Source organism: Ochotona curzoniae, unplaced genomic scaffold (assembly GCF_017591425.1).
Source record: "Ochotona curzoniae isolate NIBS_2020 unplaced genomic scaffold, NIBS_Ocur_1.0 contig_2688, whole genome shotgun sequence".
NCBI lineage: Eukaryota > Metazoa > Chordata > Mammalia > Lagomorpha > Ochotonidae > Ochotona > Ochotona curzoniae.
In genome coordinates this window covers 715,416-735,488 of record NW_024465553.1, presented here as the reverse complement: position 1 = coordinate 735,488, position 20,073 = coordinate 715,416, and the positions used below count along the sequence as shown (strand labels likewise).

The 20,073-nt window shown below is 60.1% G+C and overlaps 1 protein-coding gene across 2 annotated transcripts in view; it reads right to left on the bottom strand.

Moving 5' to 3' along the window:
* Positions 1–13,909, bottom strand: part of PPP1R13B (protein phosphatase 1 regulatory subunit 13B) — a 37,408-nt gene extending 23,499 nt beyond the window's left edge. For both annotated transcript variants that reach the window (XM_040974995.1, XM_040974996.1), the window contains exon 1: positions 13,849–13,909. In XM_040974995.1, coding sequence (XP_040830929.1) covers positions 13,849–13,857 — 9 coding nt within the window. In that variant the 5' untranslated portion in view covers positions 13,858–13,909. The remainder of the gene's footprint in view (positions 1–13,848) is intronic.
* Between the last annotated feature and the right edge of the window lie 6,164 nt (positions 13,910–20,073).

Genomic DNA, 20,073 nt, shown 5'->3' with positions numbered 1-20,073 from the left:
GGGCGCTATGGGAGAGCCCTCTGGAATGTTCACTGTGACAGCCAGAGGTGAGGACATTCAACAGACGGAACACTCCCGCGCAAGGACACGCAAGCGGGAATTCACCTTTCGTAGGAACCCGGCCTGGTCCTGGGGTCCCTCAGGCAGCAGAGAACTGTCACACTCCAGGACTGGGTGAACGCGTGGCTGTCCACAGGCTGTCACATCAGGGAGGTGAGTGCCCAGAGAAGGGGAGGCAGCCACCTCCACGCCCGTCTGCCTCAGCCCTGTCCCCCTCCCCTAGAGCACAGGCCCCAGGGGCCTCACCCATCTCACACACGCCCACCACCCCTCCTGGACTGCGAAACACACTTGACCCAGCTGAGCGCTCCTTGGCTCCACCCGGACCTGGTGAGAGCACAGGACCCCCTCTGCAGAGTTCCCACCAGACTGCTTGGCGCAGGGACAGCAGGCAGCCACACACATCACAGAGGAAAATAAGGCCGGAAAAGGGGGACGGTATGCAGTCCCTTTGTATTCAATAAGGAAGCTAGAAAAACACCTCCGTGCAGGAAGCGACAGAGCCCAAGTAGGAGCACTCCAACAGGAAGCTGGCACCAAGGCCCTGGGCAGAAAGCACACTGGCCAGGACTGCGGCCACCACCTCCAGCTGGGCTGTGAGCGGAAGCCAAGGAACAGACAGCACCGCGGGCAGCATCTCCTACGAGCCTGGCTACTCCCCTGCCACCCAGCTCCCTGCCAGCGTGCCTGTGCTTGGACCCCTGCACCCACTGCAGGACCCGAGAAGCTCCTGGCTCCTGGGCTCGGCCTGCCCTGCCCCGGTCATTTCTGCCATTCGGAAAGTGAACCAGTGGATGAAAGATCTCACACTACAGCACGTGGTCTCTCCTCTCCCACTCTTAACAAGGGTCAGAAATGAGAGGGCAGCTTCCAGCTGGGCTTTTTCTCGGAGGAGTCTGAGCTAAGCACATCTGAGGGCTGGCACTGTGGTGCTGAGCAGCAGGAAGCCACGGCTCGCAACACCTACACCCCAATCACACTCCCCAATCCTGCTGCTCCGCTCCCACCCGGCTTCCTGCCAACGCACCCGGGAAGGCAGCTGACCGCAGCCCATGTACCTGGGTCTCTGTCACCCACATGGGAGACCAGGTGGAGTCCCTGCCCCTGGCTTCAGACTCGTCCAGCCCCGGCTGTCAAGGTCATTCAAGGAGTGAACCAGTGGTGCGCCTGCCGGCTCTCCCTACCCCATGTTCTGTCTTTCAAATTTATCAGGTATTTCTTTTTTTTTTTTTTAAAGATTTATTTGTATTATGTTTTTATTGGAAAGGCAGATATACAGAAAGAAGAGACAGAGAGGAAGATCTTCTGTCCGATGATTCATTCCCCAAGTGAGCGCAACGGCCGATGCTATGCCGATCCGAAGCCATGAGCCTCTTCTGGGTCTCCCATGCAGGTGCAGGGTCCCAAAGCCTTGGGCCATCCTCGACTGCTTTCCCAGGCCACAAGCAGGGAGCTGGATGGGAAGAGGGGCTGCCGGGATAGAACCGGCGCCCATATGGGATCCCGGGCGTGCAAGGCGAGGACCTTAACCAGTGCGCCACCGCGCCGGGCCCATATCAGGTATTTCTTTTTTTTTTTTTTTTTTATTTTAAAGATTTATTTTTATTATTTTTTATTGGAAAGGCGGATATACAGAGAGGAGATACAGAGAGGAAGATCTTCCATCCGATGATTCACTCCCCAAGTGAGCCGCAACGGGTCGATACTATGCCGATCCGAAGCCAGGAGCCTCTTCCGGGTCTCTCACGCGGGTGCAGGGTCCCAAAGCTTTGGGCCGTCCTCGACTGCTTTCCCAGGCCACAGGCAGGGAGCTGGAAGGGAAGCGGGGCTGCCGGGATTAGAACCGGCGCCCATATGGGATCCCGGGCGTGCAAGGCGAGGACTTAACCACTTGCGCCACCGCGCCGGGCCCATATCAGGTATTTCTTAATGGCACAATTGAAGGAGGGGTGCTGCATCCAGTACTACCTGCACCCCTTGTCGGAGTCCCAGCTACTCCACACTTCTACATACAGAACCCATTTGAAGAAGAAAAAAAATGGCCAATCTTGCCCTCTGGGTTTCATCTCCACTCTAGGTGCTCCAAATAGCAAGGGGAAGGGCTCAGGAGAGAGTGGGGAGCCATGACACGGGCAGACATGTGCCGCATGAGCCGGACGCCTGTGAAGGCAGCCCGACAGGACCTGCTGGCACAGATGCTGGGCACTGCCAGGGGGAGGGCCACGCCCCCGGGCGCAGCCACCCCGCCCCCCACCTGAGGGTTCCCCTAGCTGCCTCCCTCTCTTCTCTGAGGGGCTAGAAAACAAGTATTGGTCTCAGCCATGCGACTCAAAGTAACAGTAACCCCAGCTTTCATTTCCCAGACAGAACCTGGGATCTGGAAAACGCTGAGCTCCCAGCCCAGCCCCCACAGCGCCTGCACACTCATCTGACCGGCTCCCAAGCTTGCACGTTTCCCTCAAAGCACGCGGGCCCCAGGCTGTGAGGAGTCCTCTGCAGAGAGCTGACAACAAGGGACCACAGCGGAAGGCAGGGGAGACACGAGGGCGAGCAGGAGGCCGCCTCCTCAGCTCCCCAGGGCCCTGCCAGGCCAGACCACCTCTCGTCCCCGCCTGCCACCCTTCCACACTGACCAGAGCAGTCCCCTCTAAGAGTGGGAGACCTAGGGTCACATGTCCTCCAGGTGTATCTTTGAATCCTGCCAGAAGCGCTGGGGAATGAGTGGTGGAACGCATAGGGACAATGATTTTTCATCTCCTGATCACTCCTGCAAAGGGCTGAGCCAGGCCCTAGGCCCCTCATGCCCACGTCTCCCATGGGCATCGGGAAGCCCAGTGCTGCAGCCCCCCTCTGCGCCCCCGGGGCACTGCCAGCAAGCAGCCTCTATGCCGGAGTCCAACAGCAGCTCCACCTGCTGTATCCCAACTCCCTGGGCTTGCTTTCTCAGAAAGTATCTTTAGAAAAGTAAAGTATGCATTTTTAAAAGCTCTATCTATTTGGAACAGTGTCACAGGGAGAAAGAGAACACGATCCTCCATCCGCTGTTTCATTCCCCGAAGTGAACGGCGGATGGACCAGGCAGGAGGTATGAACCCCAGAGCTCCGCACAGGGACCACCGAGGCCACTGTCCACTGCCTTCCGGGGCACAGCAGTGGGCACCTGGGTCAGAAGAGAACACACTTGGAAAAGGAATGCTGGGATTCCCCCAGGGGTGGGAACACCCTGTCAGCCTGCAGCGCCTGTGGGCATGTGTGTGGCCAGGGTTCGGGGCCAGGCCAGGCCGGGCGGCACCTGTCGGCATGTGTGTGGCCAGGGTCCGGGGGACAGGCCAGGCCGGGCGGCACCTGTCGGCATGTGTGTGGCCAGGGTCCGGAGCGCAGGCCAGGCCGGGCGGCACCTGTCAACATGCATGTGGCCAGTATCCGGGGGACAGGCCAGGCTGGGCGAGGCTGCAGCGCCTGTGGGCATGCGTGTGGGACTAAGGGGTCTGGGAGCAGCAGTTTAATCACTGCACCACAGTGCCAGTCACAATGTTGAAAGTGATAAATTAACATGGTTTTTAGAGTTAAACAGCAGAAAAAGTAAGAGTCCCCTAATGACCTGTACTTTTTCTTTTAGACTGTTTATGATCTATGCTTTCAATAGCGGATATTCTTCTTTCAAACCTTTCCACAGTAAAATGTTTTTCTTTTCTACGATGAGGTCACAAAAAAACAGAAGATGGGTGTTTCTTTTCTTAGTTAACAATGCGTTTGGGTGTTTTCACATGAGAGAATACTCACTTCTGCCTCATTTCCCAGTTGTGTCACTCTCCTTTGAGAGAGCGGCACCTTCACTGCAGGGATGAGGAAGGGAGCCTGAAGGTGACGCGGCTTAGGTCACACAGCGAGGACATGGCGGGGACAGGCGTCCGCTGCCTGCAGGCTCCATCAGCCGGCTGCGGGCCCAGCACGGGAGGACACACGGTGTGAGCGGACACACTCTCTCCTGGCATTCCGTGTAGCCTCACTACCGGGCCACTACCAGCTTCCACACACCAACCGACTCCAAGTGCTGATCTGATGCCCAGTACGGGACTGCTGGCACTCAGCTCCACTCCTGCCTGCGCCGGGGATACAGCTATGGCTTGTAGGGCCACGTGCTGCCCCGAGCCACCCTGCTGGGGGCCTCCTGGCACTGGGTACTGCAGCCGCTCCTGGGGATGGCGCTCCATGGTGGCACATATGGCACAGACCGCCACGGCTGTGGGACGCAGCACTCAGCACCTGGGCTTACTCAAGGCACCGTGCGGGTGGGGACATGGCAAGGGTCTAAGCGATCCCCACGCCCCCGGAGGCCGACAGCCCTCGCTTCACCTGTGTAGGACCTGCCTCCGTGTGCCAGTCGCCACCTCAACGGCTAGCACAGGGCTTGCTGCTCCGCCCCTTGGTGTCTTCCTTCCCTCTTTATTTTTTCCAGGTATAGGGAGGTGGAGAGCACTCCCCGACACGGCCATGATGGCCAGGCGGGAGCGGGGAGCACCCACACAGCTGGCAGGGACCCCGTCACTGGAGCCGCCCCTAGCTGCCTCCCAGCGTGTGCACTGGCACCAGGCTGGAATTTAGAGCAAAGCTGTGACTCACACCCAAGCCCTCAGATGCAAGTGCTGGCGTCCCACGAGAGCGTCAACCACCAGGCCCAAGGCGGGAAACAAGCTCCTGCAATGTCATCGTTACCTCAAGGCTCCGAGACTCCAATGACAATTAGCTGTCACATTACAAAACAAACCTGGCACAACACACAAGTTCGTTTCTTAAGGAAATCCAATCTCAGAGCTCAGCTCTCCTGACTTAACCGCCTTGAGCAGAGCGCCCTCCCCCCCGCTATCATGCCCCCCACGGCCCATCTCCTCGGTGTCCCTGTAAACCTCAGTGGCCCATCGCTCTCAGGAAGGACAAGCTGTCACCAGCTGAGGCTCGGCTCCTAAAGAGACCATCAGGCTCCTGGGTTGGTTCTGTTGTCATGTTATGGCAAGACACTGCAGTGTGACATAAACAAGAAGCCAAAGCCCAGGTAGAGAGCAAACCTGTGCCTTATGCCGAATAGGGACTGGACACACTCACAGGGTCACTGCCCACTCATTCAGGCAAACTCGTGCCCCACCTGACCTTGGGCACATACACTCAACACCTGCGCTGCCCCTGGACCAGACCTGCCCAGTGTACCACACAGGGCCGGGGTCACAAAGATTTCTCAGGCAAGTCACGTGAGAGCTGGCAGGGGGACGCCAGCCCTATGCGGCAACAGGAGAGCGGGCATGCCTCCACTGTTATGCCCACTCCACGGCCCCGACACTAAGGAACCAGGAAGTGGCTGCTTCCACAGGGTCCCTGCAGGAGACGCAAGGTGCCTGCTCCCAACAGCTCTCGGCGCAGACTGGCTGTCCCTCTCAGGTGTTGGTCTCAGGGTTACTGCTCTTCTCTACTTATGCACAAAGAACAGAAGACGAAGCTCTCCAAAGAACGCAGTGTGCCACAGTACACTGCCAAGTCTCCTCGCACCCACAGGGCCAGTTTCACGACAAAGTCCTCTGGCCACCAGGCAGCTATGCAGGCTCGGGGAAGGACACCGCACTTTGCATGTGCTTACCACACACAAGACACCCCAGGGAGAGATCCCCAAGATCAGAAACAAACAAAAACGACGCCTCTCCCCTAAGGCAACGCAGCACAGTACCAAGAGCGGACGGTCCAGGCACACCACACCCCACTGCACCCTCTCCAGGGACGTTCCAGACAAACGCCAGCCACGCAGAACAAGTTCTCAGTTCACAAGAATGCCCCCCCACCCTGGCTGAGACTGATTTACTTAAGCCCTTTGGTGAGCCAAAATCCAAAACTGTCCACATGACGGCCACTACCCATGAGGCCACTGACAGCCTGGAATGCGGTCAAGTGTGCCTGGTCCATGGGAGGGGCAGGGCTTGGGCCTAACCACCCACATCCCACAGGCTCCGGCTGAAGCACAGCCCGAGGGCCCAGAGCAGCACTGGCTCTCAGCAGCCCCAGGAAAGGGACCAGCATGTGGTGCAGCTGGTAAACGCCCTGCCTGCAAGGCCAGCAGCCCACACGGGCTCCAGTTCAAGTCCCAGCAGCTCCACTTCTGATCCGGCTCCTTGATAAGAACGTGGAAATTGCAGAGGAAACGGTGCGAGTGTTCGGCCCCTCACCACGCACGGGGGGACTGGAAGAAGCTTCTGGCTGCTCTGCCGCCATCTGAGCAGCGAACCAGTGGGTGTGTGCTCTTTCTCTGTCAAATAACTAAATCTTTAAGAAGCTCCTGGGGAGTACCGACTATGAAACACTTTGGAGGTCCCTCATGTTGCTCAGTATTAACTGCACACTGAAGTGCCGTTCTGGAGGGCCTGGGGCAGGTGCAGCACCCATATGACCTGCCCCCGCGCCTCGCTGGCTGCGATGGTCGTGCCTGCCATGTCTCCACTGCATGGCTCATCTATTGCGCACAGCAGCAGCTGCCGCACCACGGGGCTGCCTGCTCTCCGCCCCACGAGCTTAACTACCACCTCTCCCATATCCACAACCTACAATTGAGACACCCTGGGTGCCGACTGGGGTCAGTCTGTCCAGCCGCAAACCTCACCCTGACTGCCCCCTCGGGCTGTGCCTGCAGCCACTCTGTCAGGTGCAGCTTGGAGGGAAATCAAAGCTGTGGGACACGCAGGGAGTGAGGTCAGGGGAGGACTCCCGGGGTCTCCGACAAGCTGCAGCAGCTCCAATGCCCAGGTTCTCTAACGACTACTCAGACACCCATTTCAGCCCCAGGAAAGGGACCAGCATTCTGACGTTAATTTACTCTAGCTCAGCTTAAAAATCCTCCCAGGGCTGGCACTGGGTACAGCTGGGTAGGCTGCCACCTGATGTCAGTATCCCATACAGGCACAGAGTCAAGCCCAGGCCACCCTACTCCAACCTGTTAATGACTGGAAAAGCAGCAGAGGCCAGCCCAGGGGTTAAGGCCCGCATTCATGCCGGAGATGCAAATAGACTCCCAGGCTCTGCCTCCAGCATGGCCCAGCCCAGCACTTATGGCCATGCGGGGGAGTGAACCAGCAGATGGGAGATTTCTCTTGTCTCTTCCTCTAACTCCACTTTCAAACAAACAGATCAATCTTCATGTTCACAGCTAGATGAGGGGTCAGTCAGCCTGGCACTTAAGAGCCCACATCCCACCTGGAATGCCTGAGTCTCACGTCCGGCCCCTCATCCTAGCTTCCTGCCAGTGCACCCTGGGACAGAGCAGAGGATGGCCCCAGCAGCTGGGTTCTGGCCACCCTCATGGGAGACGACCTGGACCGCCTTTCTGGCTCTGAGCCTCGCCCCGGAAGCTCGGCCCTGGTCACTGAGGACATTCGGGAAGCAAGCCAACAGCTGGGAAACTGCCTCGCTGTTGCTCAAAAAAAAATTAAGTGGACAAATTTCATATTATGCATATTTTACCATTAAAAAGTCCTTCAGTTTCCTATCTGTCTCAGGAACAAATTCAAACTCCCACACTCGCCAGGCAAGCCCCCGGCCCCAGGTGACTGCCAGGGGGACTGGCGCCCAGCCTCATGTACACTTCATGCCATGGAGACCCCAGCCCCTTCTCCACCTGCTGCCTGAGCTCACTCGACAGCAATGGCAGCCAGGGGCCTGCACTGTCCCAAGGGCAGGCTGCCAAAGGCGCTGGCACGTGCTCACCGGGCCACACGGAGCAGTGAACCAGGGAACACAGGGCGGTGAGCTGAGGCCCCAGAAACAACTCTGTTGGACCCAAGCCGGGCGGGAAGCTGCCCTCATGGGGAAGAGGGCACGTCCACACCAAGGTGCCACACAGCCAGCATGCATTCCGTGGCCTGGCGTCTTCTGCTCTGCTAATCCCAAGCCATCAAGGTACACTGCTCATCTCCAGTTCTACCACGGACGCTCCGGTCATGAATGACATCACCTTGTGCACTGGTTTGCCACCCAATGTCAGCAGGCAGAGCTGCACATGAGCCAGTCAACTCCAGTCGCCAACACCTCCATAAACGAACACCCAGCAACTATGCCAGGTCCCACTGCTCAAAGGCGCTGAGCAGCCTGGCCACTGCCCTGGAGGACGAGGGACAGGCGGGGCAAGCGGCAGGCGCCCAGGTAGCAGCCCACAGCCAGAAACACAACACAACAAGCCCATCAGTGTCCGGGCCAAAGAGGCTCCTCACACAACATACTTGTTTTACGAGCAACACCCTTCTGGGGAGGCCACGGCCTGTCAGCATAAGCCTCCACCTGCAGCAGCAGCATACCACTTGGATACCAGTTCAAGTCCCGGCTGCTCTATTTCCAATCCAACTCCCTGCTTACGATGTGGGAAAGCAGCAGAGGATGGCTCAAGTCTTAGGCCCCTACACCGGCGTGGGAGAGCAGGAGGCTCCAGGCCCCTGGCTTCAGGCCAGTCCTGCTATGATTGTTGGGGCCATGTGGGGACTAAATCAGTGGACGGAAAATCTCTGCCTCTCAAGCAAAAGTAAATAAACGAACACACACAGCCACCGCATGTTGAACACTGCTGACTGCTCAGACCCAACACAGCCCAGGCAGAAGCCACTGCTCCCTTCTCAATCCCTCCACTCGCTCTTTCTGGAGCATTCCCTGCCGTAACGGAAGGGCAGGCCCTGCTGCTGAAGCAATCAGTCTGTTATCTAGGCATCCAGCCGGCGCACTTCCTTCCTGGCTCTCTCACACTCTGGGCTGTGCGTGCACAAGCTCATGCAAGCACCGCCCTCTTCCCCACTGCACCACCCTGGTGGGGGCTCCCACAGACCAAGCTAGGCCGGGGCTCCAGTGGACCAAGCCAAGCCTGGACTCCCGCAGACCAAGCCAGGCCTGGGCTCCCGCGGACCAAGTCAGGCCTGGCCAGCTGTTCCATCTGGCTCCTTTTCATTTGCTCCATACAGACCTGGATGGCAGATAACTTGATGCAGGGTGCAGCCTGCAATGCTGGACTCCCCAGTGAACACTGCTGTGTCCCGGCAGCCCTGCTTCCATCCAGCTCCCTGCTTGTGGCCCGGGAAAGCAGTCGAGTACGGCCCAAGGCCCTGGGACCCTGCACCTGTGTGGGAGACCCAGAAGAGGCTCCTGGATCCTGATTGGCTCAGCTCCGGTCATAGCAGCCATGTGGAGAGTGAACCAGCAGTTGGAAAATCTCTGTTTCTCCTCCCCTTTATAAATGTGATCAGCCTGCCCAATAAGTAAGTAAATAAATAAGTAATCCTTAAAAAAAAAAAAAACCAGAATACACTGAGTGCCGGCCCCCACTCTCAGCTTGAATACTGAAGGCTGAGCAAAGGCACTCAGCCTGCATTTGGGCCCCTCCTCCCCACCCCTAGGCCCTGAGTTCAAGTCCTTGCCCTGCTCCCAGCGCCAGCCTTGACCCAGGGCAGGCTGGCAGGTAGTAGGTGCTCAGCGAGTTCTCAGGCTCCTACAACGCAGAGACCTGGAGTCCGACCTGGGTTCCTGGTGCAGCCTGCCCCAGCCTTGGGTGCTGTGGGCACATAGGGACTGAGCCGGGGATGGAGATACCGTCCACACACTGTCTCCCACCTTGGTAAAACGGAAACTACACGTAGCCAGAAGGCACACGAGGAGGGTGGGAGCACTCACTCTGTGCCAGGCACCCCTACTGCACTCCTCCACCCACTGCCAGGACCTGACTGCACCAGCAGGACTCCACCTGAGGCCAGGGTCTGCCACAGAGGCCCAGCAGGCAGTACCTGCCTCGGGGCAGTGTGGGGCCTGGCACAGCAGAGCTCAGCCAAGCTCGGCCTCTCCTTACAGCACCCTGCACATGCTCTATGACCTTCTGCCTTGCCCCCCGCCCCCAGCTTTCCAAGGTCACCTCCTCCACCTTCCCCTCCCAATGCCCCAGACCCACAGGCCTCCCCTGGCCATACGGCTTCAGCAGGTACCTGAGGTCCGGCACAAACCATGACCCTGCCAAAACGTCAGCCAGCATTTCCACTGACCCAGCAGTTACGTCCCCTGAGACCTGCGCTGAACGGCCCACTCCCACTTCGAACGCCCTCCCGGGTCTTCAGGAACACAGTCACGCTGTGCAGTCCTTCATTCGTCCTGCGTGGCAGCCTGCACTCCCCTGAGCTGACAGGCACCCGTCGGGCATCTGTCTTAACACCGCCCTTCATCCTGCGTGGCAGCCTGTGCTCCCCTATGCCGATGGGCACCCATCTTTGCGGGAAGCAGAGCAAAAGTGTCAAGCCTCAAAGTGGCACAACAGGGTGTGCCCGGGCCCTCCCCGAGCCCTGGAGCCTGCCGCTGTGAAGTAACCACAGCAACACACTTCAAGACACCAAAACCCTGTTGCACTTTTGCTAAGGCACCGGCCCCGCATGTGCCAACACGCACCCTCTGCCTGGTGACAGCCAGCGTGGCCACACTGACGCAGGGTAACCATGAAGTCGCGGGGACCACTGAGACAGGGGCCAGCACAGGCTACTCACAGCACAGTGCCTGCTGAGCAAGGAAGGACGCACACGTCGTCTCCAAGGTCTCAGTGGGGAAAACACTCACTCCTCATCAGATTTCCTTAACTCAGGACCAGCAGGGGTGGGCGGGGACTAGCCAGATTCTGGTTAGCACCTCCAGAATGCCTCATTGCCACAAGCAGAACCACCAAGCCCACGGCGAGGGGCCACGTCCCCACCAAGCCCACTCCCAAAGTGGTCACAATGGCCGGAGTTGAGCCAATCTGAAGCCAGGAGCTTCTTCCAGGTTTCCCATGTGAGTGCAGGGTCCCAAAGCTTTGGGTCATCTTCTGCTGCTTTCCCAGGCCACAAGTGGGGAACTAGATGGGAAGTGGCGCAGCCAGGACAGGAACCATAACCCTTATAGGATCCCAGTGCTTGCAAAGTGAGGATTCTACCACTAGGCCATTGTGCTGGGCCCAAGAAGTCACATCTAAACAAGTGAAGTTCAGAAAAGATCTCCTTATTTTTATTCAGCTAGAATGAGTATCTTTATTTCTGGCTCAGTGTTCCGTCAACTACATAGCCCCATTTCAGTACTTTAAAATGTTTCTGGGGGCGTTGGCACCACAGTATAGCACGCTAACCCTCCCACAGTACTGACATCCCATACAGGTACCACCTTCAAGTCCCGGCTGCTCCACTTCCCATCCAGCTCCCTGCCTGTGGCCTGGGAAAGCAGTCGAGGACGGCCCAAAGCCTTGGGACCCTGCACCCGCGTGGGAGATACAGAGGAAGCTCCTGGCTCCTGGCATTGGACTGGCAAGAGCTCTGGACACTACAGCCAATTGGGGAGTAAACCAGCAGATGGAAGAGCTTTCTGTCTGTCCTCTGTAAATTTGCCTTTCCAATAAAAATAGGTAAGTCTCAAAATATATATATTTTTAAAGATGTATTTATTTCTAGTGTAAAGTCAGATATGCAGAGAGGAGGAGAGACAGAGAGTCTTTTAAAACTTTTTAAAATGCTTAGTTATTTATCTGAAGACAGTGTTAGATCATCCACTCACTGTCCACTCCCCAAATGGCGCCGACAGCCTGGGCTGCACCAGAGTAAAACCAGGGGCCTGGAGCTCCTCCAGCTCTCCCATGGGATACAGGACCCAAAGACTTGGGCCATCTTCTGCTGCTGGTCCAGGCGCACGAGCCAAGGAGCTGGATGAGAGCAGAGCAGCCAGGCCTCCAACTGGCACCCATATGGGATGCTGATATTGCAAGTGGCAGTTTAACCTACGCGTCATAAGCCAGCATAGCTAAATACTGAACACAAATTAACACAACACAATCCTGCCAAGGCTGTGCCAGAAGGGCTCCCAGGGCAGAACTCAGCAGTCACTGAGCATACTGCTCGGCATCTGGCACTGCCATGACCAAAACACGGTGCCCTTATGACTTCAACAGCTTGGGCCTCCCCCCGCCTGCGGCCAACGCTCCTGGACTAGCAGGAGGAGCCCAGCTTTGCCCCCGGACCCTCCTGTGGCCTGTTCGGGCACAGTCCTCCCAGTGAACCAACGGCCACCCTGCTCGGCGCCGGCCGTTCACTCCTCCTGGCAGTGCAGAGCCCCAGGCGGCCTCAGGCCTAACTAGTCCCTAAAGAAGTGACTCTCTCCACAATCCCCTCCTCCACCTCCTGGTTCACCCGAAGCAGCCACAGGAGCCGCTTCCTCTGGCTCTCGCACGTGGCTTCAGGGGCCCAAGCACTTGTCACCCTCAACTGCTTTCCCAGCTGCATTATCAGGGAGCTGGATCGGAAGTGGAGCAGCCAGGGCTGGAACTGGCGCCCATGTGAGCTGTTGGCCTGGCAGAGGGTAATTCAACCCCCCCGCACTGCAACAGCAGCCCCTGAAAACATTTCTTTTAAATGTCATCTTTTAACAAGTGATTACAGCTTCCAGAATGCGATACTATTTTCACCAGGGAAAACTCCAGAATATAACTTTGTTTAAAAGTAGAAAGTCAAGGAACTTTGTACGACAAGCAAACACAAGACTTACAAAGACCCGATTGTATTAGGAGAGCCTGGCCAGTCTGTCCCGTTTGCTCTCCACAGCTGTGTGCCAGGGTCCACTTTTCCTGGTAGGGGAGGCGACCCAGGCCACCACACACTGCCTGCCTGACCAGCAGGCGAGCCCGGCCACCACACATCACCTGCTCATTTCCAGACAAACAGCACGACCCCAACCCTGACCCTATGCTGTCCAGGCCACAGGCCACAACCAAGGAACTGTGGCTGGAAACCAAGTGACAGGAATCATCGGTGACTTAGCCACACCAACACCATGGGGATATATTACAAACATCAACATTCACACTGCTAAGCTACTTTCACGAGGGCCTAAAAGCCCTAGGACTGCCTCTGTGGCCTGCACCTCACCCCTACACCAACGATGGAGGCCACCACCACAAGGCGCGCTCGCACACCCGGTCCGGGCTCAGAGCCAGTGAGGACCCAGCAGGGAGCCGAATGACAGACTCCCCCCTGGTCTAACACGCCCTCCACGGCAGAAGCGGTGCCAGGCTGTCCGACACCTGCGTTCAGAAAAGCCTCCAGAGTCAGGGCGAACACCGCATTGCCAAACTTCTTCCCGAGAAGGAAAACCCCAAGCCCGCGCCCAGCGGGGCACCACACGGGGAGGACGCCGCCTCCTGCCCCGGCCAGCCCGGCGCCCAGCTCGGACCTGCAGCCCGGCGCCCGGACACCGCGCCCAGCTCGGACCTGCAGCCCGGCGCCCAGCTCGGACCTGCAGCCCGGCGCCCGGACACCGCGCCCAGCGGGGCACCACACGGGGAGGACGCCGCCTCCTGCCCCGGCCAGCCGGTGTCCAGCGCGGCGTGGGGCCGCCAGGCCTGCTCAAGGTCACCCAGCCGCCGGCCCCACCCGGCGGGCCGAAGCCGCACGCGAGCCCAGGGGCGGCAGGGGCGGTGAGCCCCGCGGCGGGCAGGCGGGCAGCGGGCACTCCCGCCCCGGGCGCGGCCCCGGAACCGCAGCCGGCCGCCGAGCGCGGGATCGGGACGCGCGTGGGCTGCGGGCCCTGCCCACGCACGCCAGGCTCCGGCCGCCCCACGGCCGCTGCCCGCCCCAAAGGACAAAGGCCGGCCCCCGCGACGGGCCCGGGCGCCGGGGACGCGGGGCCGAGCGTGGGAGCGCGAGCCGCCCGGCCGGCCCGCTGACAGTCCGCCCCCGCCCGCCCGCCGGCCCCGGGCGACCCCGCCGCCGCCGCACCCACCGGCATCATCGCGGCGCGGTCCGCGGCGGCGCCCTCGGCCGCCTGACAGGACGCCGGCGCCGCCCCGCCGCCTCGCAGGCCGCACGCCCGGCCGCCGGCCTCGCCGGCCTCTGCGCCTCGCCCGCTCCTCTCCGCCGAGGCCGCGCCCGCCGCCTCCCTCAGCCCGGGCCCCGCCCCGCGCGTCGCCCCGCACGGCGCCGGCGCGGCCTGCCATTGGCTGGGCGGCGCGGGGCGGGGCCGCCAGGTGCGGGCGCGCTCCCGCGGGCGGGGGAGGGGCGCGCGGGCGCGGCGGGCGTCCCCGTGCCCGGGCCGCGCGGGGCTGCGGGAGGCTGCGGGGGGCTGCGGGGGGCTGCGGGAGGCGGGCTGCGCCGGGGAGGGGCGGCGGGCTGCGGGAGGCCCGCAGGGGACAGCGGCCATCGCCGGTGCCGCCCGGACCTCGCCGCTCGCGGGTGTGGCGAGCCGGCGGCCGAGCCCGCACCCGGCTTGCGCCCCGGCGCCCCGGCCGCCGTGCGCCCTTGGGAGCCACACGCTGGGTGGCTCCGAGCGCAGCCTGGCCTGGTGCGACCCGGGACTCACCGCCGGCCCCGCACCCGTGGGCTCCGCGCCCCTGCTGCGCGGTCTCAGGCTGTCGTGCGCGCATCTCTGCTTGGGAGGCGGAAGGGCTCCTGGTACCTGCCCGGGGGCTAGGAGGGAGGGTGCAGGTGGTGGCACGTGGTAGCTGCTGCCTGAGCGAGTCATGCCACCCTCAGCCAGCAGGCCTAGTGTACGCCTGTCCTTGGGGTGCTTAAACACACTGGCAGCAGGGTCGGCACGGGAACAGAGGCTCCTGCTGGGAACTCCTGCCAGGCTGGCGGCCAGAGACGCGCTCCCACGGGCGGCTGCACGCTTGTAACTCAGTGATTGGAGTCCCTCACCCCAGGGACCCTGATGTCTGAATGTCGCAGAGGCGGCCGCTGGCCCCTGAGGCCTGGCGAAGGACCGGCTCTGTGGGGCAGTGCGGAGCTGCTGCGCCGCCTGCACGCCCCAGCCTTGGCCAGCAGCCCCAGCCTGGCCGACCTTGTCTGCACCGCGAGCTTCCTGCTGTCCCCTCCCCCAGGCGTCCTCCATCTTCTGCAGCATGATGAGTGCTCGGTCACGGGCGCCCACAGGTAAGGCCCTTGGGTCTCCCTGTCAGAGAGGGAGGAGAGGCGCAGCAGGAGCCTGGGGAGTGGGGACGCCCATTTGCTTAGTTGCTACAGAGTTACCTCCCGCAGTCAAGATTCCCACAGAGCTGTCCAGGTCGTTCCAGAAGCATTCCAACCACTATCAGGTCTAGAACTGGCTTAGCAACCACTTCAGGTGCCTCTACCTGTGGCACCTGCATCCATATGGGCACCGCTTCGCGTCCTGGCTGCTCTGCTTCCCGTCCACTCCCTGCTGATGCACCTGGGCAGCTGGGGACGGCTTAGATGCGTGAGACTCTGCAGCCACATGGGAGCTCCTGGATCCTAGCTTCAGATACACCCACCCACGCTCCCACCCACTCATCCACCAACCTTTCCACTCACCCATTCAGCCATCCACTCACCCACCCACCCACCCATCCATCCACTCACCCACCTATCCACCCATCTACCCATCCACCCATCCATCCACCCATCCATCCACTCACCCACCCATCCACCCATCCACCCATCCATCCACTCACCCACCCATCCACCCATCCATCCACTCACCCACCCATCCACCCATCCATCCACTCACCCACCCACCCACCCATCCACCCATCCATCCACTCACCCACCCATCTACCCATCCACCCATTTACCCATCCACCCATCCATCTACCCACCCATCCATCCACTCACCCACCTATCCACCCATCTACCCATCCACCCATCCACCCATCCATCCACTCACCCACCCATCCACCCATCCATCCACTCACCCATCCACCCACCCATCCACCCATCCACCCATCCATCCACTTACCCATCCATCCACCCATCCATCCACACCAACCTTCCCATCCATCCATCCACCAATCTGTCTGTCCCTCTGTGCATCCGTCCACCTGTTCTTGCTGGTTGAATAAGACCAGAGGATACCCAGAATCGTTGTGTGGGGCCACACAGATTGGTGCTGCCACACATAGTTGAGTCTCCCATCTTCTGTGTGTCCCCTTCCTGCCCTTACCTTGGCTCTTGCCAGCTCCTCTCATGGCCCACCCAGCAGCTGGTCAGTCCCCCTGCCTACCTGCTACCCTCCATTGTGCTTCTAGTTTCTGTCCCTGCAGAAACAGCTTCCACAAAGCAGGGGGAATTCCTGGAGGTCCTTACCACGGACAGGGGAGGGGGTTATGGGGAGGGTCCAGGACAGAGGGCATTCGGAGCTGTGTCTTCCCTGTGGGGGTGCTTACACTGTATGCGCTAGGAACTCATCATTCTATGCAAGACAATGCTCACTTCTGGCAGTTTCTGCCTCAGTAAGCCCAAGTTCAAACGCGCCCCCAAAATCTGTTGGTCCGCCCCGACCCTCTTCCCTGTAATGCTTGTTGCTTGTGGATTACTGAAGGCAGGCTCTTTTACATACCGTCACTGTTCAGAAGGCCCACAGCAAGCAGCCAGGGCCAGGCCAGGGGACACCAGGAGCCTGGAACTCACCCCGCTCTCCCACAAGGGTGGCCCGAGCCCAAGCACCGGAGCGGTGGCTTGCCACCTCCCAGCATGTGCACTAGCAGGGAGCTAGGTGGGGCACAGAGTAGGTGCTCTGGAATGGGAAGCAAGCAGAGCCAGCAGCGTCTAACCATGGCACCACACACCTGCCCCATGAGACGAGATGTTTGAGGAAGTTTGATTTAATAATCACAGCATCCTGAGTGCTCTGGGAGCTCCTGACCCCGCTGTCACCCTGGGCTGTACCCCCACCCCCACCTTACCTGGGGCCTTGCTGCACCTGCCAGGATTTGCATCTTTGTGGCAGACCACATCTCAGTGGCTTCATGGGATGGGTGCACGAGAGCTGAGTTGTCTGAAACCGTGGGCTCACTGTGACAGGCAGTTTGCTGGGGTAACACTCCAGACCGGCTCCATCCTGCCACCCGTTGCCAGGCTGCCAGCTGGCTGCGGAGGCTGGTCTGGCCCTCCTCCTGGCACGTGGGCTAGCTTGCCCTCGCAGGACACTTTACCCTGGGGGTTTGAATTCCGAGGTGAGGCACCATGTGGGGTCCCCTCCTGCCGTCACAGGGGTCTTCATCAGAGGAAGGTAGGGAGCCAGAGGGAGGGGAGAGGGGACGGCAGAAGCAGAGTGGACCCAGGAAGGATCAGTGGGCCCCCAGGACGGAACCAGACCTGCCCACCTGCAGGGGTGAGTGCCTGTGGCTCTGAATCTTTGCTTAGGAACCCGGCGTGGCTGCAGCTCAGCTCTTCCCCGCTTCTGCCTTGCTGCAGGTTGCTGCAGGTGGCACCCCCTCCTCGGCATCTGCTCTGGGGACAGCGCCCCAAATCCTGCCATCTCCCATCACCCTCTCTGCTGGCACCACAGCCCAGATGGCATCATCCCCGCTGGAAACTTGGCACCCTTGCAGTACTTTAGACACATGCCCACTCTCCCAGCTGTCCACTCTCCACCAGACCCTGGCATGAACTTCTCAGAGGGATGTCCCACCCACTCACAGTTCCCAGCCAGGACCCCTGCATGGCCTGCAGGCAGGACAAGACCGGCCACCCGACCCCCAACCACCCCTGCCCTCTCCCCCGTGGCCTCCCTCTGGCCTCTGGCTGGAAAGTCCCCCTCAGGCTCCTGCTGACCTGGGTCTGCTCTTAAGGAGCCCTCATTGGCAGCCTCGCTGTCCCTGGGGTCAGTGGGGCACATGAGCGGCAGGCTCTGATGGCTGCTGGGGGGTGGTCCACCTAGATCCCAGATTACCATATGCTGCCAAGTCACCACCCCCCACAGGTGCAACCAGCCCTGAGTGGGAGAGCCACCACCCTGGGTCTTACACGGTGCTCCTCCAGGACCCTGAGGTGCCCAACCCACAGAAGAGAGCCCAGAGCCGGGGGGCCCAGGCAGTGGGTGCAGCCCATGCCCACCAGAGTCCAACATGAAGCACTGACAGTCTCAGGGCAACAGGTACAAAGCACAAGCCTGGAGTCGGACCCGGACCAGGGCCACTTTGCGTTTATTGGGGGCTGTCCCTGCCAGCCTGCTCCGCCGGCCTTCCCCTGTGTCTGCACAGAGGCCGAGGCCTGCCTTGCAACCCTCGCACGATGCTTCACAGAGCACCCGCAAGCTCTACATACACGCCAAGTGAGCAGAGGGTCTCCACAGCCTTGGGCCTGACAGGTCGCCCTCGTGCTGCCCTTCTCCCTCAAAGACAGTGTCCAGCACCAAGGCCTAGCACGTTGAGCCCCCGCCTGTAGCACCAGCTTCTCATATGAACTCATATGAACACGGGTTCAAGTCCCAACTGCTCCACTTCCCATCCAGCTCTCTGCTTGTGGCGTGGGAAAGCAGTCGAGGACAGCCCAAAGCCTTGGGACCCTGAGCCCATGCAGAAGACCCCCAGAGGAAGCTCCTGGCTTTGACCTAGCATGGCTCTAGCCATTATGGCTATTTAGGTAATGAACCAATGGGTAGAAGATCTCTCAATCTTTAACAGCCTTTCGAATAAATGAAAATAAACTTTAAACCCACATACACAATGAAACCATGTTCCAAAACAGTCTGCAGGCCTGCCCCCCACCCCGTGTCTTGGGTCTGCATCCTGGCTCCCACTTCCAGTTCCAGCTTCCTGCATGTGCAGACCCTGTGCCAGCTCAAATCGTTGGGTCCCTGCCACCTGCGTGAAAGACCCAGCTTTGTTCTGGTCTAGCCTCTGCCATTGTGCTGGCGCTCTCTGCCTTTCAAGTAAAGAAACACAAAATGAAGACAGGGCAGAACCCTGCACTGCTTGCCCAGCACCATCGGGAAGCCACCTCCAGCATCCCCTTGTCCACACATCCCAGCCTGGCCCAGCCCTCTGGAGGCCAGCTTTCCCTGTGACCCAGGCTGCTCTCTGAGCACTTGCTACTCAGACAACCTGCTCACCCTTATTTTTTTTAAAGGTGTATTTGTTTTTATTGGCAAGAGACAGAAAGCTCTTCTACCCACTGGTTCACTCCCCAAGTGGCTATATCAGCTTGAGCTCTGCTGATCAGGAGCCAGGAGCCTCTTCTAGGTCTCCCACACGGATGCAGGGTCCCAAGGCTTTGGGCCATTCTGTACTGTTTCCCAGGCCACAGGCAGGGAGCTGGATGGGAAGTGAAGCAGCCAGGACACAAACTGGCCCCATATGGAATCCCGGTGCTTGCAAGTGGTCACACCCCTGCCAAGTGGCAAGGTTGCTGACCACTGCACCTCATGGACCCTCTGGGCAGTTGCTTGGATCTGGGATGGCAGGAGGGCACTGCCAGCCCAGCCAGTCAAGTGCTGCCTGCCAGAGCCGCAGTGTGTGGCCTCGCCAGGCCTTTGGGGCGGGCCCAGCCGCCTGCCAAGCACTCTCAGGGCTGTTGGCAGGAGTTCAGAACTGGCTTTTCTGCACTGGATCTCCTGGGAGCTCTGCCTGCCTCCCTTATCCATAAAGGAGAGAGGGTGTCACTTGGGGACTCCATGGGAAGGTGGGGGCAGAGCTGCTGACAGGCTCCTGGGACATCCTGGCTGGCCAATGTCCCAGGGGTATGCAAGTGACTCCCCAAGGGTGGCGGGTCCTGCCCCACACAGAGACCTGCTCGGCAGGAGATGACAGCATGGGGAAGGAACCACCCCATGGCAGAACACGGAAAGGGGCTGTGGCGTGGACTGCCACCTTTCTGCTGCTGCTAGAAGCCTCTGGAGGCTGCCTCCTCTGTGGTTCTGAGGAGCAAGCCCCACCACCACCCCACTTGACAAGGGAGGAAAGTAAGGCCTGAGGTTGTGTGAGCAGGAGGCACCCGAAGCCCCTGCAGCCTCTTCTCTGGCTGCTTTCTGCCCAGGGATGGCACGGTCAGGCTGTGGCCTGCAGAGAATGGTGCCAGGCAGTGCTGGGCAGGAGGGGCAGGAGCTGGCATGAGGCCTGCTGGCATAGAGAGACCATCCAGTAGGGTGCTGCCTGCCTGGCCTTCACCTCCCAGCAGGTGAAGCTTCACCGTCCAGGGGCTGGCCTTCACCCCCCAGGGGGCTCAGCTTCCTAGGGGTGGGGTCCTGTCTCCCATGTCCCCCACCCTCCTT